The following is a 27,349-nucleotide window of genomic DNA, read 5'->3' as shown; positions in this document are numbered from 1 at the left end:
GGGGGAAAACAGATGATGGCCAGCGTTATAGTCATCAGTCTCTGTGCAGGATTGTTTGAGGTGTTTGCCTTCAGTTGGGCTAGGCTATTTCTCTTGGCAGGCCGATATGTACATCTGACACTGATGGCTTCCCTGGCCATCAGCCAGAGACAATTTCAAACAACTTGCTTTTAAAAAGACTGCTGTGCGTCCTGGGAGATAAAGCATAATTAAACAGACTTGAACCTCTCTGCACAGAAACAAATCACTATAAATATCGACATACTGAAAAGGCCTCTGTGCCTGCGGTCTTCCATAATTTTTGCTTTTTTGTTGTTGTTCATAATTAAGTTGAATTACATCTGTATTTCTTGTTCTTTGTTTTACAGGTGAATCACAAGAAGTTTTTTAAATCATTTTGTGTGTTTTTGATCATGTTTACTTAATACACATTTAATACAAAATTGATGGAAGGAAAAAAATATGTATGAGTAGCACATTGTAACGAGGTTCTTTAGTAGGGCAGGAAGAAGTCGGAGTCAGCGTGACTGAGGGAATGTTGCGAAGCGCGACTGCTTCGGGGTATCGTGATGCGTAATCCACTAGGACTAACGCAAAGCGATGCCCGCGTGCCGACCGTTCTAATGGCCCGATGAGGTCCATACCAATTCTCTCGAAGGGGGCCTGCATTAGTTTTGCCTTGTTTATAAGAACAGTTTAGACGAATTGGCAATCGAAAGAAAAAATAGGGAAAAAAAGTTATCTTAACGAAACAGAACATCCAGTGCTGATGGTATGATTTGAGACCTCAGCCCACCTAAAACATCTCAATCCCTCATTTAGAGGTCTGCTTTATCTTTGCGAGCAATCAGCTGGCTTATAATCCAGGACTTTCACGTACACTGTGGTATTATCTCAGTTAAACACACAGATACTCGTTCTAAATGCATCCAAGACCTCCATTATGGAGAGATGCATTATCTGTCATGCTGGAATGTGCGTATTGTTATGGATTTACGCGACATGCATCCGAGGCCAGAGATAGAGGGGGGAAAAAATGAGAGTCGGCGACTCGATGAGTAGAAGCATCGTGTTTTGCCTTATGTTTACTAAGTCTGTAACTTCCGTTGCTGTCTGAGTCGCTGGTCCAAGTCTCTGGGAAGTATGTTCTGCACTATTTGCACTGCTGGTAGCTCTAAAATTTAAACTACTGATCTCATGCTAATTCCAAATTAGAGGATCCATCCAGAAACGTCTGATAGTGATCTGTCATATCCAGGAAGTTCAAACAAGTTCAGAAGCACTGGAATGTTGCTTGTATTGAGGACGGCACAGTCACGTGACCAAGGTTCAAAATTCACACTGCACAAGCCCAATACGGGTAAAAGTTTGTTTTTGACCATTAAACCGCCATAGTACATGATGATCTGAGATAAGTGATGTGAATGATTCAAATCAAAGACTTTCAAAACGCCTACTAGCAAAACAGCACTGAGACTTGAGATGCTTGTCTAACAACTTTTACCTCAGTGTAAAATTTGCTGTTGTTAGTGTGTGTACGATGTTATTTGGTGACACATTTAATTGTTAAATTATGTAAATTTAGCTGTAAAAAAAATATATATATATATATATAATAAATATAAAAAATACTATACAATGTAAATATAAAAACTATATAAAAATATTTAAATACATTTATATAGACATTAGTAAAAAACAATACAGTAAAAAGTGCATTTCTGGACCTTGCATGTGACTGTTATTCTGTTTTAGTTGTGATTTATCCTTCAGCATCCTCGTACCTCTGGCAACGTCACGTACGGCCAGTCATCATGCACTGCTTTGCTGACTAATCCAACTGATGTTTTTGGCAAAGTTGGGCCTAAGAAAAAGTAGGGGGTAGTACTTGTGCATTCACTTGAGCGTATGCGTTTGCATCTGCCATTGTGTGTGTATGTGTGCAAGTGTGTGGTTGTGCTTTGGCAGCGCGAGTTTGTTGTTCCCGGAGGCATGCTAGTGAAAGCAGACCCGTAGAAGGAGAGGAGCGCTCATGACGGTACTCGCTGGGAAAACCGCAGGCCAGACGAGCTGATTGGACTGTGCTGTGACACCATGTTTCCCATGTTCTGAACAGCTTTCTCTGGAAGCTGGCCAACACAGAGGGGGACCCCTCTCTTCTGCTCTCTGCCTCTTTATTTCTCTCCTTTCTCGCTCTCTTGTGCTCCCTGTATCCCATTCAGACCAATGTTATTGAGACGAAAGGGTTCCTGAAATTGCAAACCGGCCTTTGAAATGGAAAACAAATTTAAGAAAACAAGCATGTATGGATTTCCATGGCTCTTTCCTCATCTACATCTCCTCCCCTCCTCTATCGTTTGTGCTGGAAAGGGAAGCGTTGAGAATTTTTACTCTCGAGAACTCGCCCTCATGTCAATTCCAAACTTGTATGACTGACTTTCATCTGTGGAACACAAATGAAGGTATTTCGAATAACGTTGGGATCCAAAACTACATTGGACCCCATTGATTTTCATTGCATGGAACCTTTTGACCGCTAGCCCTCTCCATCTTGGATAAGGTTGCTTGTTTTGTGCTAGTCATGGTGGTAATAACCCTCCATAGGTCAAGGAGATTATCAGCCATTCACCGATGTGCTCAGATTAATTTAGCGTCAATGGGCTTAATTGATCTTGCAGCCCTGGCGCTAGGATATAGACACACAGCCAGGCAGGTGCACAGCAGGTTCTCATCTGCGTTTCAACAAAAACAGAGACGTCGAGGTGGTCAGTCGTCCCCTCAAACATAATCGAAAAAGAGCTGGCAGGGAAGGCCCATTTAGAAATGGCTCTGATAACGTTCGGTTCACGATAAATAGTTAAAGCGTTCGGAGAGCTCAGTCTGCGGGCTGCAGCGCATTTCATGCATTATTGAGGTAATGAGGGCTGAGGTGTTCTTCTGTGTCTCGCAGACAAAGACCAAAAAAGACGAGAGGCTTTTTGTATCAATGCCTCTAGATCATCCAGTGAGTTATAGTATGCATCGATAAACATGTATTTGCCACAATTCGACAAAGGCGGTAATGCGATTTTGTAAAAATGTACTGTATTAAGGGGGTTGTCATAAATCTCTAAATAGATTTTCTGTAGTCAATATCAATACCACAGTCAAAACAAAGCCAATTTTTGATACCAGTTTCACAGCAAATAATGAGGTATTGAAATATTGAGGATGCTTTTTTAAATGTTTACTCATATTTTTCACATTTTAACATGTTAATTAAATTAAATTGGCGAATTAGCTAATTAAAATAAAACAATAGAATGTAATCATCAGATCATTTTAATTGAAGTTTAAGTTATTCAAGCAACAAGTTTTTCAACGACACTAGTTATTTAAGTAAATATTCAGTAATAAAAAAAAGAGTAAATTAATAATAAAAATATAATAAAATACTAAAAACTAAATTGAGCCAATATTGCTGAAAGGCTTTTATTTATTTTATAATTTATATATACTTATATATTTATTTATTTTCAGCAGCAGAGCCTCTAACTGTGTAATGGAATAGATAAGATTGGAGGAAGATGAATATTTCAAAGCTTATTTTTGCGTGCATAGTGCTTTACTATACTTTTGTGTGCGTGCGAATACAAAGTTTCTCAGGTGTAGAATGCCATTTTTTGCGATTAAATGCAAAAGCATTGAAATATAATTTTTCCTTCCAACCCCCCCCCCCCCCCCCCCCCTCGTACTATACTCTTGACATTTCTAAAGTGTAATCTATCAAAAGTGCTCGCTAACAGTTGGCCTGATGCGCAGTGCACATGTTCCAACATTTCGTACAGTTGTGTTTATGTGCGAGCAGCCCAAGTCGAATCATTTCCTGTGATCTTTCATCTGTTCTATCAATAAAAACAGCAAAAAGCCCCTAAAATAGTGCTCACCACCAATTTATCCTTGTCATGTTTTTTTCCAGCTGCTTTCGTGTCTGTTTTCATGGTTTGTGTACGTTTGGTTCCCCAAGCAGTCTCCCATTATGTCGATATTGCATATTCCTTTGACTGTGTGTTGTATTTAGACATGGCACGTAAGCATATTCTGAGTTCAGGGCAGCTCAGCAGATGTGCATTGGAAGGAAATTCATAATCAAAATAATGTTCTGAATATTATGGCAGCGCGGAGTCGTGGGGATGGAGCTCGGGGGGTGGTTGGCGACTCGCTGAACTAAAGTTAGCAGCTCGTTTTTTGCTGAGTCAGTGTTTGAGTTTAGCTTTTCCACTCCGGGCTTGGGAACGTTTCTGCTGACACATTCTTAATCCCTTCCTTTACTATACTTTTGTGAGCAGTTATGTGTCAGTTCTTGTGGTTGCTAATAATGCTACATCGCCACAGTTGTGAAAATAAATGAACTGAACAAGACTTTTGGTACAAATTCCCTCTAAATGAACACCTAACTTTGACTTTTGAGGCGTTAAAAGCATTTGAAAATGTTTGCCTTGCTGCGAATCAAAAGGAGGCGTTCTTTGTTGCCTTATCTAATGCTGTTACAGACCTAGTGTTTGTGTTGATGTATGAAGGTCGGACTTGTGTAGTGTTTCAGATGAGGGTTGATTGACTGAGGCGTGCTGAAGGTCAGTCGTATTTCTGCACCTTCTCTAAGGTCACAGCCGGAGATGGCAGAAAGCCAGTACACACACATACACACACACCAGTGCCAACACAATAGCAGCCAGATTACCGTTTACCTCACACATGGCCTTACATTTTTGCTGGCCTACTGTGTACACAATACTACTGCGAGCGCAATACTCCATACTCAGCACAGAGCTTGATAATATAGTGACTTGTGGGCTTAAGAACTAATTCTATTTCTCACATATTTGCACTTGTGTGTGATTTTTGTACAAGAAGTGTACAAGGAATCGTTCAAAATTATTTTTATTCGTTTTTTTTACCGGAACGAAAAAGGAGATATTTAACAGAATGCTTTTCTTTTTCTCTTTTATAGTGACCTGTAGGTAGTAAGTGCCAAATTGATATCCTCCATGAAAGTACCGTGAAAGCACATGAGGACCATTTCATTTGATGTCATCATTGACATTATAATTTGTAATCACATCCGGTTTGATATGATTATGCAACCCGTTCACAAAAAAAAAAAAAATTTGGAGACGCACAAATTCTATATATATATTTTATTTGTTATCATACAAATTAAACATGATACAAACTATCTAAATAAAAAAGCTAAGAGATCAAAATCAATAATTTTAAGCAAAGGTAATCTAAATGTAAAAATAGGGAAAATATTGGCTGATATACATTTAATATTTAACAATGCAGATAAATGTGAAAAATCTGTAGGCTGATAATCGATGTGGTACTGATATATAGTGCATCTGCTTCAGAAGATGAAAAGAAGACTTATTATTATGGTATAGCCCCTGGTCTCCATCTACTTTTACTCTAGATATAAAACAATAGCTTGGACATTCTTCAAACTTCTCTTTTTGAGTTCCACGGAAGAAAGAAAATCATCCGGGTTTGGAAAGACATGAGTGTGAATAAATGATGGACTATATCTTTAAGCTACTGAGGCAATTAAATGCAGGCTCTGAATTGAATTGTGGTCTGTTTTTGGTTAGGGAATATTATGAACGTTATCGCTCTCATACACACACAGTGCGCTGAATTTTATTTTATTCTGTTTTAACGCAACAGTGCATGTCGTCTGGAATGACTGGCCCTCACTCGTGGAGCGGAACACCGTCTCTTCCCACTTAACTTGCATAAAGTTGTTTACCTGTCTTTCTGCTGTAATGCGAGTGAAAGATACAAGAGCTGCCTAATCAGCAGATGAGGTGCTGAAGGTCGCATGCTAATACGCAGGGAGCTTAACCCCAACCGAAAACATGAAGAGTAGATTCGATCAGTTGACATAAAATATCACTCAGCTGTTTATAGGTAAACCATAGTTCAGGAATATGGAAAGATTAAAGTAATGTTCTAACTGGTAAACTGGGGAAGTAACTGGGGCCTAATGGTTAGAGAGTCGGACTCCTAGCCCAAAGGTTGTGGGTTCGAGTCTCGTACCGGCAGGGATTGTAGGGGGGGGGGGGGAATGTACAGCGCTCTCTCCCACCTTCAATACCACGACTGAGGTGCCCTTGAGCAAGGCACCGAACCCCCAACTGCTCCCCAGGCGCCGCAGCATAAATGGCTGCCCACTGCTCCGGGTGTGTGTTCATGGTTTGTGTGTGTTCACTGCTGTGTGTGTGCACTTTGGATGGGTAAATGCAGAGCACTAATTCTGAGTATGGGTCACCATACTTGGCCACATGTTACTTCACTTCATATGTTTTTGATCCACCTGCTATGTCACCATCTTTTGTGTTTTTGCAGCTCTATGTGTGTACATGCTGACTGATCAACAATGGATAAACATTCTCTCAAAGGGACCCTTGTCTAGTTGTTTTCACCCCCCACACACTTTTTTTGTCATAAAAAATAGCATTGGAATTACTTGAAATGTCATCCCCATTACATTGTCCACGAGGCGTCTTTTGAGGAGGTCTTAGAGCCTGCTTATGCTGAAAGCAAGTGACATATTTACAACTGAGCAAGTCCTTTATAACTAACAAAGCTTTATTAGGTTTTTTTGGTACTAATTTACTCACTTGCAGTGTTAACAGCTTTGTGGATTCAAAGTTGCACATTGAAGTGTAAACGGCTTTAATTTGAAGTTGTGCATTTGCTGTTCAGACTTTTTTAGTCTCAAAGTTGCACACTTTAAGTATTTTTTTATTTTACGTTATGGAGTTGCAGTGTTGATAGGTACACTGATTCCAAGTCATGGGCTTGAAATGCAGTGTAGACATTTAATTTTAATTTACATAGTTTTGCAGTGTTGATAGCCTAATTAATTCAAAGTCATGCACTTGCAGTGTAGACAGTGTAGTGTAGATTCAGAATTGTGGAGTTGCAGTGTATACAGCTTTGTTTATTCGGAATTGCACACTTGCATTGTAGATGTTTTTTTTTAATTAATTTAGGCACTTGTTCTTTATACAGTCGCACACATGTGCATTGTAGAGAGTTTAACCATAGAGCCCTATGGTTTCTGCAATTTGAAAAACATGGAAAGAATCGCAGAATCCAGTCATTAAAATGGAATTTGCTGTATAACAATGAATATCAAGGAATTTGTCAAATTTTGGATGAATAAATTAAAAGTAGGTCAGAACACTTAAATCGCGATATAGACTAGTGTCTATGAATATGATGCTCACTGTGTTTTTAGCCTCTGCTGTCTCACTATATGTCGACATGAACACATGAAGTTCATCTCCAGCTGCTCTGAGAGTCTCTTCATGAGCATTTGATTTTACTGCTTAATTTGAGAAACGTTTTAAACTTAAAGAAATTGTGACAGAAATATGTTTGTATGTAATAATGTACATAATGAATTAGGGCTGGACGATATAGCTAAAAAATGTATCGATATAATGTTTCATATCGTTCGGTATCGATAATTATTGACAATTTTTAATAACCTTTTTTAAAACAAAGAGCAATAGAATTTTTTTATTTTATTTAACCACTGTATTTTTTAAATTAACCCAATTTATTGAGACAAACAACAAATATTCTTTGTTTTAACAATCAAACACAAAATAAAAATTAAACAAATATCTAATTTCTAATGTTTTATATGCAGATTAAATAGGAAACTTTTGGCTTGTCTCCCGAGGCCACAGGAGGGCGCAATGAGCAAAATAATGCAGCACATTTAAATTGTCAACGCAAGGAAGTAACTATTTAAAAAAATGTGCATTACGTCTAAATTAACTCATAAAAATCAAATATAATTTTGTAAATTGCATAAACAACAATGCATAAATACATGATGCAAATAAACAGCATCATGTATTTATGCATTGCTTAATACAAAGAGAAGTGCCATTCACACAGATTGCATTTAAAAACGTATGAGACGCAGTGAAAACCTCTAACCTTCTAAAAGTTTAAACTGTTTTAACTTTGCATGGCTTTCTATACTCTTGTATATATATATCTATACTCTATACTCTATTCTATCTCTTGTGTGACGCGAGTGCAGCAGTCATATTTGTCCGTCTAAAAAATGCGCTGAATATGCGTTCTGTGTGAATGGCTTGGTTTCGGTTTTAACCTAATCAAGATCTTCTCCGCATTGAGCTTCTATATTTCTCTAATATTTTATCTTGTGGGCTAGACTAACAAAACATTAAAATGCAACAACGTCACTTACATCATCATCACCGCATCTCGCACGCCACTGATGACGCTCCCTGATGCACACCTAACATTCAAATGCAAATGTTTATTTTAAATTAGACTAATATTCATTCTTTATTCACAATCTCCTCATCACAGGCAGGCACAGCACTCATTTCAGCATGTGTTCGTGTTTGTGTGTACTGTCTGCGTCACTCATAGCACGTGCCTATATTGTGCGCTATATCGAACATTTTTTTCTATCGTTATCGAAAACCGTCGATTAAATATAAATTCCGTTTTATCGCCCAGGCCTATAATGAATATAATAATAATAATAAAGATATTATTAAAACTTGAATCCTTTTTAAGGAATAATCCATTTTCTTCCACAGTAAACCTCTGTTGTGCAGCACTTTGTTTGCCAAAATAAATGTAATTTCATTTGATTATAAATTAAATGATTGTTTTATGCCTTCATTTGATTACCAGAAAAAAAATCACAGGAACCTAAAAATTTATTTTTTGTTACACTTTTCATAAATTGTTGTAAAAGTGTCGTGATTTAAATTAATTAGACATGTTTTTTGATTACTGAAATTTTATTATAAGTTTATATTATATTTATAATCTAAAATGAAAAAAAACAAAAAACAAATGGAATCCTGAAAAATGAAAATTGGAAAAAAACTTGATTTGGGAATAATTTGGGGGGAAAAACAGCAGATTTCATAGGGCCCTGCGTTTAGTTGATTCAAAGTCAAATTCTTGCAGTGTACGCAGCTGCAGTGAAGACAGCTTCTTTAATTCAAAGTTGTGCCTTTACAATGTAGACTGTGTCATTGATTCTGAGTCACATGCTTGCAGTGTGGACAGTTTCACTGACAAATTGCAGTATAGACAGCTTAGATTATAATGGGAGTTGTTCTAGTTTTGTCATGTCATCTTCTTGCAGACACACGTTCTTATTGTGTATGCAAGTGAATGAGAACAACGAATCAGAACAATGCAGATTGGCTTCTCTGAATCAGTCGGACTACACTGTAATATCTAGTTCAGGTCACCGTCTACGCCCCCAGCCCTCAACAATTAACCACTTGTTGTCTCGTGAAGAACAAACACCCCCTTCTTTCTTCTCTCTGCCCCGTTATGCTAATTTCCAGTTATGATTCTGAACATCTAATTAATTCAGTTTACAGCAGAGATTCCAGGATAAACAAACCTTGTATTAAAATGCAAATATGCAGAAGAGTTTGTGGTAGTTAGAAGCCAGACTCTGTCATGAAATTCTTGAAAAATAATGCAGCACTTGTGCTCGTTTTGCAAACCTCGCTTGCTCGGGACAAGCCATGTGTGTTTACGCTGAGGGTGTAGAATATTTTTATTGATTAGAATAGAACTGAATTGAGTGTAATCTATGAGAAACGGAGTGTGCCACAGGAATTGAATGTACCTACTAGAGCTGGGCGATAAAGCGATAGCGATAATTATCGCTATATAATTTTCTTCGATAAAACGCTAAGAAGAGTAATAAGTTATATTATAATATAGAGTTGGCCGAAATGACCAAAGTCTTATATCACGATATAAGTAATTTTATTTCACAATAGCGATATATATCACAATATAGTTATTTTTGCTTTAAATAAAGTCTGTAAGATATTCCCTGATGCACGCCTAACATTCAAATGCAAATGTTTATTTTAAATTAGACTAATATTCATTCTTTATTCACAATCTCCTCATCACAGGCAGGCACAGCACTCATTTCAGCATGTGTTCGTGTTTGTGTGTACTGTCTGCGTCACTCATAGCACGTGCCTATATTGTGCGCTATATCGAACATTTTTTTCTATCGTTATCGAAAACCGTCGATTAAATATAAATTCCGTTTTATCGCCCAGGCCTATAATGAATATAATAATAATAATAAAGATATTATTAAAACTTGAATCCTTTTTAAGGAATAATCCATTTTCTTCCACAGTAAACCTCTGTTGTGCAGCACTTTGTTTGCCAAAATAAATGTAATTTCATTTGATTATAAATTAAATGATTGTTTTATGCCTTCATTTGATTACCAGAAAAAAAATCACAGGAACCTAAAAATTTATTTTTTGTTACACTTTTCATAAATTGTTGTAAAAGTGTCGTGATTTAAATTAATTAGACATGTTTTTTGATTACTGAAATTTTATTATAAGTTTATATTATATTTATAATCTAAAATGAAAAAAAACAAAAAACAAATGGAATCCTGAAAAATGAAAATTGGAAAAAAACTTGATTTGGGAATAATTTGGGGGGAAAAACAGCAGATTTCATAGGGCCCTGCGTTTAGTTGATTCAAAGTCAAATTCTTGCAGTGTACGCAGCTGCAGTGAAGACAGCTTCTTTAATTCAAAGTTGTGCCTTTACAATGTAGACTGTGTCATTGATTCTGAGTCACATGCTTGCAGTGTGGACAGTTTCACTGACAAATTGCAGTATAGACAGCTTAGATTATAATGGGAGTTGTTCTAGTTTTGTCATGTCATCTTCTTGCAGACACACGTTCTTATTGTGTATGCAAGTGAATGAGAACAACGAATCAGAACAATGCAGATTGGCTTCTCTGAATCAGTCGGACTACACTGTAATATCTAGTTCAGGTCACCGTCTACGCCCCCAGCCCTCAACAATTAACCACTTGTTGTCTCGTGAAGAACAAACACCCCCTTCTTTCTTCTCTCTGCCCCGTTATGCTAATTTCCAGTTATGATTCTGAACATCTAATTAATTCAGTTTACAGCAGAGATTCCAGGATAAACAAACCTTGTATTAAAATGCAAATATGCAGAAGAGTTTGTGGTAGTTAGAAGCCAGACTCTGTCATGAAATTCTTGAAAAATAATGCAGCACTTGTGCTCGTTTTGCAAACCTCGCTTGCTCGGGACAAGCCATGTGTGTTTACGCTGAGGGTGTAGAATATTTTTATTGATTAGAATAGAACTGAATTGAGTGTAATCTATGAGAAACGGAGTGTGCCACAGGAATTGAATGTACCTACTAGAGCTGGGCGATAAAGCGATAGCGATAATTATCGCTATATAATTTTCTTCGATAAAACGCTAAGAAGAGTAATAAGTTATATTATAATATAGAGTTGGCCGAAATGACCAAAGTCTTATATCACGATATAAGTAATTTTATTTCACAATAGCGATATATATCACAATATAGTTATTTTTGCTTTAAATAAAGTCTGTAAGATATCACAATTTTTGATACCATAGAAATGTCATAATTCTTGTTGTCAATATTACAAAAAATAATACTAGCCTAAAAAAACTCACACTCACTGAAGATAAGTAAATTATCAGTGATTAAAAAAGAATAAGAAACTAATTATAAGCAATAGTACAAAAAAAACTACAGTAGAACAAATAAGAAATGCGACATACATTGTATAAAGTGATCAAATGTATAAAAACACTGCATATTCTTCATTGTGTAAAATAAATATATATTTCTTCTTATTAAAGTTACCACAAAGGTGATTAAGTCAAATGCAGTGAAAAGATTTTCTCTCTTTTGTTGTTTGATTAACATGAAATACTGCTGTCATTTTAAGAGCTGCCTGAATCCAATATACTGTTTCCAGTGTACATTCACTGTGTTTTTGTGACCACGTAGTGCACAGCAACGTCACGTGAGTGTATAACCACAATAGAGACGAATCAGACAATAGTCCAAAATATCTATTGATTTACAAATTTCTACTGGTTAATCATGTCTACTGGTATGTTCAATATAATGTTTATGCCCCAAAAGTGGAACGAAACAGCAGTACTCATATGAGTTGCACCATTTATCCACTTCAACTATATAGTGAAAGTGTTTTACTGTAGTAACACTAACTGCATCGTGGTATTGTGGCAGAAATGTGGGATATTTATATATATTTTTTGATTAAGCTATAGCATTTGTGCTTTTATACTAAATGTATTTAGACTACTGTTTTTCATAGAAATACTTAGAAACCATACAGTTAAATTTTTACCATGGTATTGAGGTGCTATATGTGTGGTTTTAACTGTGGTTATCAAAAACTAAATGTATGCTATGAACGACCAATGGCTAATTTTAATAAAACTCAAAAAGTCAGAATAATTAAATTTCACCATATAAAATTTGATTGTTACACTTTTTATAGACGTTACTGTTTTTGATAATGAACATGAATTTACATCTGCAACTCAAGCTACTGTCAAATGTGCATTTCTATGAGACAAAAAATTATATTATTAACATTGCAGCCTGCACTGCAAACTGTGCTGAAGAAACGCATCATAAAAGTCAGGTAACACAAACCTGTTTCATGATTTGAAACAATATCACTTATTAGAACATGCAAAAACTAAGAAATACATTTTTCTATTAAGATATTTGTTTTGTTAAGGAAAAATGACTGGAAAAATTCCAGTATTCTCAAAGAAATAAAGTTAAGCCAGTCTGCTGAGTGACTCCAGAGTCCAGTCTCGAACTCTCATGCACCAAAGGTAATCAATACATTCCAAACTACATCTACTTATTTATTTTAAGCAGTGACCATGAGACTAGGACTCCACCTTATATGACCATTTCCATCCAGGACTGAAATAGGTGGACATAAGTAGGTACATTCCATTCCTGTGGCACAGTCTGTTTCTCTTAGGTTTCTCCAATGAGCCAGATATAATTGTAGAATTTCTTTGATTACACTCACAGTTATATTCTAATCTAATATTATATTATATTATATATTATATGTAATTATATTATATTATAATATAATCTAATAATATTCTAATATATTCTCATTTTCTAAACAAAAATGTTCTACAAGGGCAGATATCTTTCCCATGGTGCTTTGCTCGCTGCACATCATTTCATATTCTGTGGAATTTTATCAAGCTGAAACTTTTCCCAAAGGCCTTTCACTGTCACACACTGCAAATATAAGCCATCAGTAGTTAGCTCTGGTTAACTTTTTGACACTTATTAGTTATTATTATTTAAAGAAGTAACTTTTTGCTATAGCACAACACGCTAATCATTTATTTTTTGCTTTTTTCTGTCAGTCATGATAATTGATTATTTATGTATGCTGTGTGTGTGTGTTAACTAAGCAAAAGGAAAATTCTAGATAAACTTGTTCATTAAGTTTCATAGCCATTTCATGCAATACTGAGTCTGACGTGTTTGTGGAGCCAGTAATTGTTTTTTCTTGACTCAAGGAAGACAAGATGATCTCTACGCATCTTTTGTCATCCAGTCTTGGGCCGGTCAAATTGTTTGAGAAAGAGTTCACGTCCTTCCCAACCAGAGATCCACTCCCCAGATGTTGCCTCCACTCCCAACTGGAGATATAATTGCTTTAATTAGTTTCTCTAAAACCCATACAGTATTTGAGGAATGCTGTTATCAGTGGTGGAGGAGGCAGAGATGAATGTATTGGCTTGCGGAAGCCTAAACGCTTCTAAGGTAAAGGCATGCTGTGTTTATCTAGATAACAAATCAATGATTTTCGTTTTAAAAGTGCGTACTGTGCGACTGAGACAAGCAGTACCAACTTGTGCTCTCAGACCCCCTCAGATCGCGATACTTCCAGTGCTGACTGAAAGCTTCTGAAGTAAATTGCTGATCTTGTTGCATAATAAATCAAAGGCGGAATGATGGTGGTTTAAAGAAAGAACGAATGAAAGAAATGAGTGGAGAAAGAAAGAGAGAATAAGCTCTGGGCTTGTTCTTGTTCCTCCGCTTTAATGAACTGCGCTGTAAACCCTTGAGAGCTCTGTTGATAGCAAACATGGCGTGTGAGATGGTGAACCGGTCCTGGATTCATTACAGCCGTAGGAGCGACTGATATCGCCAGCCCTGTGGACCGACCGGTCCGCTCTGACACGAGATAACGCTGATCTGTGAGAACGGAGTTTCTTAAAAAGATCCTATCCTAATGAGAATATAGCGTGTCAGTCGTAATCCCAGTTGTGTGACTCTGAGAAGCCTTCAAACTATTTCAGTTTAAACATGTAGAGACGTTCCCATGTTAACAAGTGCACGATCGCTCGAATGTTGACACGAATCAGGCCTGACAGATATAATCAGGCTGTCTAGGAAGCATTTTTAAAGGGTTAGTTCACCCCAAAAAAATCTTCTGTCATTAATTACTCACCCTCATGTCGTTCCAAACCCGTAAGACCTCCGTTCATCTTCGGAACACAAATTAAGATATTTCTGATGCATTCTGACAGCTCTCTGACCCTCCCATAGACAGCAAGGGTACTACCACGATCAACGTCCAGAAACGTAGCAAGGAGATCGGTAAAATAATCCATGTGACATCAGGGGTTCAACCGTAATATTACGAAGCTACGAGAATACTTTGTGTGCGAAAGAAAAAAAAAACGACTTTATTCAACAGTTTTCCTCTGCGTCACCCTAGTGCCACTTTGGAGAGTATCCACTGAATGCATACAGCGTATGTTGTTCTTGTATGTTGTCAGCGTATGTTGTTGTGTCAGCTGCACCACACGGATACGTTGTTTTCGTTCAAATCAAAGCACAAACAACGTAGAAAACATATCTGCGTGGCGCACAAAAAGTATTTTTTAATTGTGTTCCGAAGATGAACGAAGGTCTTACAGGTTTGGAACGACACGACGGTGAGTAATTAATGACAGAATTTTAATTTTTGGGTGAACTATCCCTTTAAGCAGTCGCTCGCTCCTGATGTCTAGCCTACAAAATAAGTTGGAATTAATAATGCGTGTACAGTCTGTTAAACCGCCTCAAAAAACTCATGCCCTTCCCAGCTGATATGAAAGGGAGTGTTCTTCTGTCAACAACTGGGACATTGTTGCACTGAGACGACCCAAATGTACTGCATCATAATCAGCAAGCCCCCATAATGCTTTGAGTGTCTCTTAATTGGATGGAAATGAAGTCTGGTCTGTAGTTTGTCCATATCTAATGAGACTCAACCCCACGGTCCCTGGTTATTCACAGATTGTGCGAATGCGAGCACGTCGTGCGTGCGCTTACGCGTGTTCCCAGGGGTTGCGACAGTGGGCTCTCACATTATAAAGCTCTGTGAATGTGGTGGTCTTGATTGGGAACCGCATGCCACAGTGTGAAGTTTCTGCCCTATCGCAAGTTCGCAACCTCCCGCAACGATATTACTCGCACGCCTTTGTCTGATTGTTGCTGTGTGATAGTGGATCTTGACGGTGCGCCAAATCCTTGATTTGCAATTAAGCCATCTAAGCTAAAGGAGACAGGAAGATTTAGTGTATCATAGACTACTGACACAGATGCATTGTTCGTGCAGTGTGATTAGGTCATTGCTGAACTTTTTTAGACAGTGTGTGTAATTCAAGACGCAGAACAAGGAAGGAACTGAACAGATCAGACTGTGTCGTAATGCTTGTGGTTTGGTGAAAATGTTCGTTTATCCAGGGTGCGAATTGTGTCAGTTAAATCAACTTTATTAGATTTTTTTTTCTTATTACATAAAAACCTGTTAGCATTTTGTAAATGCATTTATTCATCATGAAGGTAAATGCAGAGGCAGTTATTTTTTATAATTCTGTCTGTTCAAAAGTAGTCACATCACATTTCTTAGCCTAAGAAATCTTTTTTTAATACTATTATTTTTAAGATCTAGGTTATGTTTAAGTTAAGTTTGCATAATATTCTGCTTCATATTTCATGCATCTTTTCTGCAGAGATATTTAACAAAAACATTATGCTAGGGATGCACCGATATGAAAATTTTGGCCGATACGATAACCGATTATTCTTTATTTTTGAAAGCCGATAACCGATATGTTGGCCGATAAATCTATATCCAAGTTGTTATATACTTTTTGAGAGCCTGATTACAAAAAAGGTCTCATCATTAAAAGCCACATCCCAAACACTTCAACATAAGCAGCCTAGTTTGAACGGTGTACGTTTTAAAAATAATTTTACTCTCCCATTACCAAATTTAGTCATAAAAAAGTCTTACAAATAAATAAAATAATGCATAAATGCCATGTGGCTCTTTCTGTGTAGAGTTTTTTTTTTCTGTGTCGGTAATGATTTGACTCCTTTGATAGGAATCACTGAATCATTGTTTTGATGATTTGAATTGTTTACTTGATCAGTGAATCATGGCAGGTGAGCGAATGAAGCTTTCGCACTTCTAAGACTTTTTAAAGTTAGTAGTATTGCCACTTTTAGTTAGCTTAGTTTAGCTACTCTACTAAAACCAAACTCTTGTGTAGTGAGAAAGGTTTCTTTTTTGTTTCCTGTTGAAATAGTAGGTTTGGGTGGGGTTTATCATATTTTGTTTTAAATATCCAATAGAATTCAGATACATCACTGCTATGAGCCATATTTTGTTACTTGGCTTGTCAGTTGCGGGTGGTTTGAGGGGGAGGGACATTTCATTCTGGAGAGCTTTTGATTGGATGAAAATCTATAGTACAGGTTGAGTCATTAATATTTTTCATCCGTTTTCTTGAAGGGAAAAGATTGTATATTTTACATACATATTATTTGTTAAATGTTACTTATATTAACAAAACTTTAATGTTGATTTCATAGGGTCAAGTTTCCCTCTGCTCACTGTTCTTTGGTTCTCACTCTCTGAGGAGCAATTCAGTTGTTGCTCACAGGACAGGCACTTCAGGTGTGAGGGCACATCGACCCATTTATGTGAAAACAATGTTAATATGCTTCTTCATTTTGTGGGTAAAGTCACACATCCGTGGCACTGCACCCTTCCTTTTACTCTGGCTAACTCCAAAGCATCAGTTAAGGGGTCAAATGCATTATTCAGGCTTTAGAGGTTGCAAACTTGAACACAATGTCGAGGGATCTCTTTTCGGGACGTGACAAGGTTAAGTTCACACTTCTGCTGCCAAATCTTTGGCGTAGGTGTTTAACAGACCCAACTACAGCATACACAGAGTCAGAGCTCAAAGCGGCGGGTCTGCATTGAGATTAGTTGCTCACACAAAGCAGGTTTGTTATAAATGGTAGCAGCAATAGCAAAGACTTTGATAAAGGGCTTAATGGCTATGCTAGCGTAAAAATAGATTAGCTCTATCTGTGCTAATGGCAGCCGTTGGTGCCTTTCAAAACGCACACATACACGCTCTTGCCTTTATTGTTTTTTTCACTTAAGTATAAAGTCATACCCTTCAGAAATCAGGTCACCTTTTTTTAGACCAAATGATTAAAGGCCAAGCTATAAAAAACCTCAAACTGTAACATCTTTTTAGCTTACTCAAGTACACTGTACAAACTTTTTTGTTGTTGTTTTATTTTTGAGTTTAAAATTTTTTTTTTTAAAGGACAATGAAGAGGTCGTCTCGGTGCGACTTTTGTGTTGACTTTAAAGAGTTTAAAACTGTTGATGTTATCTGTTTGTTAGTGTGCATGCTCTGACATGCATTTGCAACATCAGTAGTGTGATGATATTGGGCATGATATTGGGGAAAAATGAACACTGTTTACATTATATATATTGTGCAATATAATAATGTAAAAAAGTTGAAAAATCACTTTCACTCTGAAGACAGTTTTGCGTGCGAACCATCCTTTTAGGGCTGAAAATTTAGGGAAAAACTTGATAGATTTGGGTGTTCACACTTGGGTTTACTCTTTACAAGAACCAACTCAAACCTCTATCAGAAATCATAAAGTCTTTTTACTTTTCAAAGTCAATATTTCCACAGTTTTTGCCCCATTTAATATAATTATTTTTAATAAAATTGAATCTGTATTCAATTTAATTTAATACAAATATTTAAATAAGGACTGTTTGTAGTAGTACAATTGTAGTGTATAATACAAATAGAATATTTAATAAATAAAAAAATAGTGCATCTGTAAAATTAGTGTTAATAATTCCATCCTAATTTCTTGATTTTCAAATGCTAAACCGTCAAACTTTTATTTTTATATTTATATGCACTGCAGGTTTTAGAGTGAAGCACAGCACTGTGTTTATTTACAATCAAGCAGCTCATGATAAAGTGTTTTAGCATCTTAGAGGGGCTTGGTTAACGGTAAATAAACAGTGCAGCGATTCACTCTGAAACCTGCAGTGGTTATAATTATTTAATTAAATCACAGCATGCATGATTTAATAATTGTGATCGATCTAAGCCATATCTCATTATTGATTTTATTTTCGTATATCCTGCAACACTAAGAAACAATAAGAAAAAAATAGGACCAGACTTTGTTCTGTCCATTGTGAATGCACTTAATCAAGAATAGTGTCCAGAGTGGAACCAGTTTGAAAGAATAGGGTTAAATAAAAGAGGTCTTGGTGATGTCATCCAAACTAAAAAATTGATTTAGAGACTGAGTAAGTTATTATAGTTTGATGGTTATTAACTACGGAATAATAAATACTGGCAAATATGACTAGGAATGTGATCTACAATTAGTATTATAATTTTTATTTTAGTTCACTTAACCAGCTTTTCCTGTTAACAGAATTATAAACCCAATTGTTCAGAATTATATCCGCCATTTTTAGTTACAGTACAGCTCCCATGGCAGAAGTGTGTCTCCCGTCCCCTCTCACCTGTGTAGAGTCTTGCTTTGTTTTTATCTGTTCCTGACTGCCTCTGAGCTGTTGACCCTCTTGAGTGCTCAGGTGCTCTGTGGCACATCGACACTGGCAGTTATACAGAGAAAGAGAGAGGGGGGGAGGAAATGTAATGGCCTGTGAGAAAGATAGGTTATGAGAGAACGAGGGAAGAAAAAACAGCAGCTATACAGAGAGAGAGAGAGGCCTCGCTGACGTTTCCCTGCTGCATATGCAGCTGATAGTATCTGGCAGGGCCTGGCTCTCTGGGGAGCCCTGTAATCTGTTCCATCAGCGTTTACTACCGAACAAATTAACTAAGACAAGCACCGCCGCCTGAGCCAGCAGAATTCTTCCATTAGGAAAATTATAAAGCTATTATGGGGAACAATTTGGTACTTTATATAAACGACTCTCTTTGGAGGGCTGCAGGGCTTCCTTGAACTACACCAGGGGGGTTGGATGGAATGCCCCAGGGGGGCATTAACACTATTGATACCAATAGAAAGAAAAATCATGCTCTTTAATATCTCAAACCTTTCTCTTTGACAGCAGCAAGATTAAATGGAGAGTTTTTATTAAGCCTCTGAGAAGAAAAGACCCTAGGAAACTCAGTTGTGAGTTTCAAGCGAGACAGTCTTAAACTGTGCTCAAAAGATCTCGGTATAAATTAAAAAATGTATATGATTCTTCTGAAACCAAATAATCTGCTCTATTATATGCACATTAATTTTACAGCCTTATACTGTTTCTGTTTGTCAACAGTTGTCGTAGACCTTTTCCGCAAGGAATTTGAAAAACATCTGAGACTTGGTACTTCATTGATGTACCTTCCTCAGCTTTGAAACTTTATTATATATTATGATTCATATTTACTGCAATTGTGGATGCTCAACCTTAAAAATCACATTGTAGTATTTTAACAAACATTTTTCCCAAGGACCTTTAGGAGAAACATCTGAGATGAAGTTGATACTTCAATGAAGTAGCTTCTTAAACCACGAAAGCACAGCCTTTGCTGTATTATGATTCATACTTGCTGAAGTTCTGGCTTCACAACCTAAAAAAAATCACATTATAGTGTAAGACAAGAATATATATCATGATTGCATTCACAAATCAGTTCTGAAGTTGACATTTTTGAATCCAACTCAGTCGTTTAGTTTAAATTATGAATCAAATCAACAGATTCTTTTCAATGAGCCCTTGATCCTGTTCACAGTTCAGAATGATTTATTCACGGATGGGTTCCTAAGTTGAATGTGCAATTTTTTGCTGTATTATGATTCATATTTCTTGTCATTTTCACTGGCTTTAGCAATCAGTTCTGAAGTTGACATTTTGAATCCACCTCAGTCGTTTAGTTGAAATTGTGAATCAAATCAACAGATTCTTTTCTTTGAAAACTTTGATCTGGTTCACAGGTTAAAATGATTTATTCACATATGGTTTCCTAAGTTAAAAGTGCAACATTTCCTGTATTATGATTCATATTTTCTGTAATTTTGGCTGCACGACCTTAAAAATCGCATTATGGTTTAAGACAAGTATATATATATTTCATGATTACGTAGAGGCAATGTATATAGGCTACCCTTAATAATGCTCATGTACAGTGCGTACATATCATGTCAGTGCATTGTTAGAGTAAACGCATTATGTCATAGTTTATTTCCGTCACGGTCTCACCGCTTGTATTAATAACAAGCCATTTAGGAAGACCAGAACCATAGCCCACTTACATAGCATGACGTTTTTATCTAAAACATGTCCCATTGACCCAGAAACCAGTGATCCACACCCATCTCTAGGGATGGTATTTTAAAACCAGATTTGTCCCTGGAGATCAGCCCTCGTGCTTTTACCTTGCCAGACTAGCCGAACGACGCTCCATCGGAGTGTTTTGCGGAGCAATGTGTCTTCCTGTGTGGAAGGAGGAGGTGATAATAACAGAGGAGAGTAAAACTAGGGCGAGACTGTGGTGACTCAGCCCCCCAGTTGTTGTGTTGGAGGTTTGGGGAGTCTGGTGCACAGAGTTCCAGCCTAATTAAGTTGATTTGTTCCCAGCATCTGGCTCCCAGATGTCAGACGATATTCTTTAGCTCAGCTCCCTGCTGTTGAGAGGAGAAGAGTGGGACGGCAGGGACCGCAGACTGCTGACTTTTCACGAGGCCCACCAGGGGTGGGACTGCAGCGCGCTGTGGGTGACTGACGGATGCGACGGCCAATCGCGGTGTGTTTGTCGCAACTTTCCTGGGAATCTGATTGGCTAGTCAGAGCAAGAGGTTTATAGCCACAGTATGCCTGCAGGTGCAAACTGAGCTGTATTCCCACACCTTATAAAACACGTGTTTCCTGCAAAATAGACGTGATGTTTGGCGAGAAGGTTCTGTTGTATTGTTTTTACAGCTTTCGATTTTAGCAAACGCGATTGGTCTGAGGTTGATGACTCTGCTTGTGGACAACAAAAAGCTGTTGCTAACCTCTTCATACAGTGGTGCCAAGTTCATAATTCGGACTGAATGATTAATTTTTTAATCAGTTCTTAAGTTGACTCACTGAATCGTTTAGTCAAATTGTGAATCAAATCAACTGGTTCTTTTCAGTGAATTAATTGATTTGATTCACAATTAAGACTGAGCAGTTCACTCACAAATCAGTTCCTATGTTGATTTTTGGAACCAATTTACTGACACTTTTAGTTCGAATTGTGAATCAAATCAACTGGTTCTTTTCAGTGAATCAGTTGTTTTGTTTTTCAATTCAAACTGATCTATTCATTCACAAATCGATTTTTAAAGTGACATTTTGAATCCAACTCACTGAAACTTTTAACTCGAATTGTAAATTTAATCAACCGCTTCTTTGCAGTCAATCAGTTGATTTGATTCACAATTCATTGATCAAACTGAGCAATTCATTCACTTATCTGACATTTTGAATCCAACTCACTGAATTAAATCAACTGGTTCTTTTCAGTGCTTCATAATTGAAAGAAATGGTTCATTTCTGATTCACAATTAAAATTGAATAAATCATTCATGAATTGGTTCTTAAGTTGACATTTTGAATCCAGCTTGATTTATTTAGCCCGATTTGGATAAACTAGTTCTTTTCAACGATCCTTCAGTGTTTCAGTGGTTGTTGGAACAAAGTTGGCACGAGTAAATAACAGGAAAATTATCATTTGACTTTTTTCCTTTCAAATCTGATAGTCACATGGAAGACAAATCGGTTCTGATAATCCAAAAACTGAAATAATTGCCAATTCTGTCAATCCAAGGTTGATATTTAGGCACTATTTTAAGGACTCGCTGATGTCATGTCATTTATTTACCAAAAACGTTACTCTGGAACCTCATCTGAATCGTTTCCCTTATCTGTCCACAGAAAGAACTGGATGCCACCGCCGCAGCCCTGGCCAACAGACAGGATGAAACTGAGCAGTCCAGGAAAAAACTCATCGACCAAAGCCGCGAGTTCAAGAAGGATACTCCAGAGGTGAGCAAAACCGAGAAATGGAGTGAGAGACGATTTTCCAAATGATAGGAAGCTCAAAGGTAGTGGAGCGAAGGAGAATTTGAGCACCGAATTGTCATATGTCTGGACCGGCACATCCTGGTCTCATGGGTACCTGTGAAGCACCATGTTTCAGCAATTCAGATCAGTTAAATTTCTCCTGCTTGCGTTCTGCCTCCATTTTGACTGCTTACAGGATTTTAAACATGTACCCTGTAGAGTTGTGTTCTTGTTATTACGATTGTTCCACGCGCCGTTAGATTATTTTTCTGATTTTGCACTTGTCTGAAGCTCGGCATGGCCTTGTAAGAGAGGTCGGTAGCAGAGAAACCAGAGGATATTATGGTTTATCCATTTAGGGAATACTTGGTCTGCATGAATAGCGGCAGACGGTCGTGTCCAGACCATAGGGTTGTCTGTGAGGTCATCTTCCAGGGGAAAAACCGACGATGCATGTTAGCAAGACAGTAAGGATCAGTGATTCTTTATTTACTGAAAACCGTCTCTGATCTGACAGAGTTCTAAATCAAACGTGTCCTGATAGTAGGAGAACCTCACGACCATTTGATCAGGATGGTTATCAGATGTTTCTTCTGTTTTGAAACAGAAAGATTATTCTTAATGTGTGGACATGATAATGTTCATAGACTTCTGTTTTCATACCATAGTATTTACAGACTCTAAATCTTTAATACCATGGAGTGTTAGTTTTCGCTCGCATTTTGATGCATTGATGCATTTATTTGTAAATCAAATCTAGGTAAGATGTAAGAGCAGAATTTAGAATTAAATATGGATTTGCCTTTTTTAACACACACATATATACAGTGGGTACGGAAAGTATTCAGACCCCCTTAAATTTTTCATTAAGTAATTTTTATTTGATAAATTTCAACTGATTTAATAAAATAATAATAATAATAAAACAATATATAATATAATTGAACTATAAAATAAAATAATATAAATTAATAAATTATAAATTAATAACTATAAAAGTACATTGTTTCATACAAATCTGATTCTATATGCTACTTTAATGTTTTCTTTCCTTAAAAAAATAACTGAATGTGTTAACATGTTAATTAAATAAATGGAAATTAATTTAGAATTACTGAATTATCTATTTATACCTGAGGCTGTTTATTTGTTTGCTGTTTATTTGTCTCGATTTAGTATCGCGCTGAAGTCAATCGATAATGGGTCAGAACAGTGCAAGATTTGGTAATCAAGGCAAAGAAGTAAGAAAGAGACTTCAGACAGCTGTCAGAAGACATCTGGAGTTCAAAATAACCTTGGGCTTTACTTTTAGTCTTTGATTTATAATATCCTTATCAGCATAAGAGTGCTTTTGTGAAGATTTCAGACAGGTGCCTCCAATCCTCCAAACAGCAAATCCGTATAATTCTTCGTCGTGTTTGGTTTTGAGAAGTCTCTGCCAACCCATCTGTAGTGTGGAGAACTCAAGGGCACCGCGGTGCTCTGGCCAGTGATATCTTTGATCAGGGTTGCTGTTGCCTCCTGCCCTCCTCCCTCTCGCTCCCTCTTTCCTGCCTCTCGTTTCGTGAATTCCTTGCGAGTTACCACTCCCAGAGAGTGCCGATGAATAAATGGAAAATAAAAAACCTGTTTTGTCTCCGGAGCCTCAATAAATCAGTCCCCCTTTTCCATTTAAAATGTCCTGGGCTGCAATTTATGTCTGAGCTTAATAACCCGTTACTAAATTAATCGTGCTGGGGGTTTTGGCTGGGAGGCCACGCATTCGGAGATTCTGTGAACCCTGTGAAAGAAAAAAAAAAAGTCAGTCCGAGTGCTTTTCTGCCCGGTGCCCAAGGTGCAAGACATCAAGGGCCTCAGTCAGAGAGGTGGAAATTCTATCTCTGATGAGGGAAGCTGGAAATTTACCTTAATGACTGGGCTACTGGATGTGGAATTAATGTGCTATGGCTACCTTACTGTACCATTCCTTTAGACACAGGGCAAGCCGTAGTTCAACCTCAGTGGACTTTGTTGTGTCAGCAGTTTTTATGTTAATTTGGGATGTTTGAGCTTAATTTACTCAGAAATTTGCATCAAGTTCCACTAGCTAAAGGAGCAAAAAAAAAAAAAAGAAACTTTCCTTACAAAAAAAGAAAGAGTTTCTGAGTATAATTATGCTTCAAAATGACAAAAAAAAATCATTCAAGTATCATAAATGCAGATGTTGATGCATTGATGTGTAACATTTGTGAAATATATTAATAATAATACAATATAATATGAAAATTAAAAAAAAATTCTGGTGCGATTGCTCTGTTAGTGCTGTTCATTTGAGCATGTCTGAATGCTGCCATCCGAACCCTGGTGCGCACAAAACAAGCGGACCGAGACCGCTGAAAAGATGGGTCTCGGTCCGCTTCCAAACAAACTTTGGTGCGGTTCGAATGATATATGACCGCAACACGGACCAAATACTTCTAAACGAACCAAAAACAGGAAGTCATGACAAGATGCAACGCTATGCGACATAATTTGAAGACGCGGTGTAACCAAAACAAAATGAGCAGAGGGCAAACGTGGAGCAGCTCCGCTTTAAGTCAACGCACCTTTTGTTTGGGGTGTTCGGTGAATTCCGTCACGATATACATGTCATTCAAGCTGACCAGTCAGGTTGTGAATGTATCACTATGCCTTTAGGTTCGGTGTCAAAAATGCCAATGTGAACGCTAAGCAGACCAGGACCAAATGTATTATTTTCCTTTTTGGTCCGGACCAAATGAACCAAACGAACCGAACTACAAGTGTGAACACACCTTAAGTGTGTCATCCAAATGAATATAATTTTAATATCATCTTTTTAATATCATTTCATTTTTGTTCCTTGAAAAGAAACTGAATTTTATCAGAAAATTAGGATATTGTTGCTGAAGATCATAAAATCAATATTTGTAACATAAGTAAATGAAGACTGGGGATTTAAAGCTACAGAATGACAAAAGTTTAATAATTATAGTCCGAAACTGCTTGTGTGCAAACTCTTCTGAGGCCATATGATTTCTTGATGTGAGAAGCAGACTGAAATGAATTGTTCATGAATTTGATTTTTTATACTTTTTTCTTTTATTTTAATACTTTATGGTGCTTTTGTGTTTTTTTGAAGCTTGAAACTTCCAGTCCCTAGAAAAGAGTGACCAGTATGTTATTTAAAATTTCTTCTTTTGTACTCCGCTGAAAACAGGAAATCATACAGGCTTGGAAAGACATGAGGAAATAATGACACAATTTTCATGTTTGGATGAACTGTCCCTTTAAAGTTTTCAGAACTTGTCTGTATATATTTAGACTGATGAATTGCCGTTTTTGTTTCTCTGTCTCTCCATATCCGTTTCCATTTTCAGTCCACTAATGTTGCACTGTTGTTGTTTAATTGTTATTGACTAGTTATTTATGTAGCTCCTTCATGGTTCTGCTTCACCTCAGGATGCAGGTTGAAAAGTTTATTGTCCGCTATGTGATGTCAATGTGACAGATAGGGATTTGTTAGGATGACCCGTTATTTTCCAGCTGATTACATAACGTCTGTGTTTTCCTCGCCGTGCACCTGTGAAATAAATAATCCTAAGCAGCCGTTAAATTTGCCACAGATCACTTAATTTTGTCTTTTTTTTTCCCGAACGCATAAATATTTAACCCAAACAACCGACACATTTGGCCCTATTTTCGTTTAGCTTTTGCGTGCTCATTTAGATGGAGTTTTAAATAGGATGTGATGGAGACTGAAAGAGACCAGTGTGTCGGCGCTGAAATTATATTCAGAGCTGCCTGCATGATGGAAATATTTTCATAAGGTCATGTGCATTCCCTCCCCTCTAGCTCACATATTTTGAGTTTATGCATTAGACACCATTGATAAAAATCACATTTTTTGCATTTCTGCTGAGAGTGTTGCACCACATGCAAACACCATAAGCGCATTTAAAGTTTACGCTGAGCGTTTGATGGTGAATAAACCACACAGTGCTAATATACCTGCTCTTTATGTACACTCTTTAAAGCGAACATGAAGGGTTCGCAAGCTGTTTTATATCCGTAATGTGGCATTTTTTAAGTTAAACAATATTCATATACAAAAATGTATAGTGGTTGGAGGATAGGGGTTGAAAATTACGAATGTTTGGCAACTTCAGATGAGAAGGAAAGTTGCACTGAAAGATGAAAGACATTTTTTACTTTGTTCAGTGATAAAAAGTTCCTAAGATCAGAAATGTTTATTATAAATTAAATATGGTGAATTTTGATTGCATACTGACTTAATTTGATGTTTAAATCATGAACAATTTAGAACTAAATTGTTTATTGAAAATTAAAATAAGTAAATTATTGATTTATAAATTCCAGTTTGAATCCAAGTTGATGCAGGGTGCTGAATTGTAACTTGAATTTAAGAAAGCTGAATTAAAATGGACTGCTGTAACTTTTTAATAATACATTTTTGAGTGAAATTTATATTGATTTTTAGTATGCATAAGCCAAACAAGTTAACATACACAAAACACCTAAGATGTTAAAAATTGTATTATTTTAATAATCAGTATATATAAATATATATACATATACATGAATATATACAGTGGGGCAAAAAAGTATTTAGTCAGCCACCAATTGATGTCAATTCAGTTCAGCTCATAAATTGAAAGAGCTCATTGTTTTTAGTTCTTCGGCTGATCTAAGAAAAGTTTTTTTGTACCGTTTTTGTACAATATCAATATTTTGATCATATTGCCTACATGTGCACTGATGTTTCTTCTGCTGATTCTCAGCATCAAAGGCCACTGCAAAGAACATTGAGTCAGTCGAATTGAGTCAGTTTTTTTTGCCGTTTTGATTGTTGTATGTGTGTGTCAGCCATTTTGATTTTTGCTCCTTCACTGGCTTTGATGTTGCCTTAAAGGGGACGGCTGGTTGGCCTCTGGACGTTGTGATGCTAGTGTCCAGAGATTT

At 36.9% G+C, this 27,349-nt stretch overlaps 1 protein-coding gene across 3 annotated transcripts in view; it reads left to right on the top strand.

Annotated features, from left to right (window-relative positions):
* The window catches only part of cux1a (cut-like homeobox 1a), a 135,677-nt gene that overhangs the window by 19,888 nt on the left and 88,440 nt on the right, over positions 1-27,349 (top strand). For all 3 annotated transcript variants that reach the window (XM_016277060.1, XM_016277068.1, XM_016277077.1), the window contains one exon: positions 22,241-22,351. In XM_016277060.1, the coding sequence (XP_016132546.1) occupies positions 22,241-22,351 (111 nt within the window). The remainder of the gene's footprint in view (positions 1-22,240; positions 22,352-27,349) is intronic.

This window comes from Sinocyclocheilus grahami, unplaced genomic scaffold, assembly GCF_001515645.1.
Source record: "Sinocyclocheilus grahami isolate Dianchi unplaced genomic scaffold, SAMN03320097.WGS_v1.1 scaffold7.1, whole genome shotgun sequence".
NCBI classification, from domain to species: Eukaryota; Metazoa; Chordata; class Actinopteri; order Cypriniformes; family Cyprinidae; genus Sinocyclocheilus; species Sinocyclocheilus grahami.
Note: the sequence above shows the minus strand (reverse complement) of the source record. Positions and strands in the feature narration are given on the sequence as shown.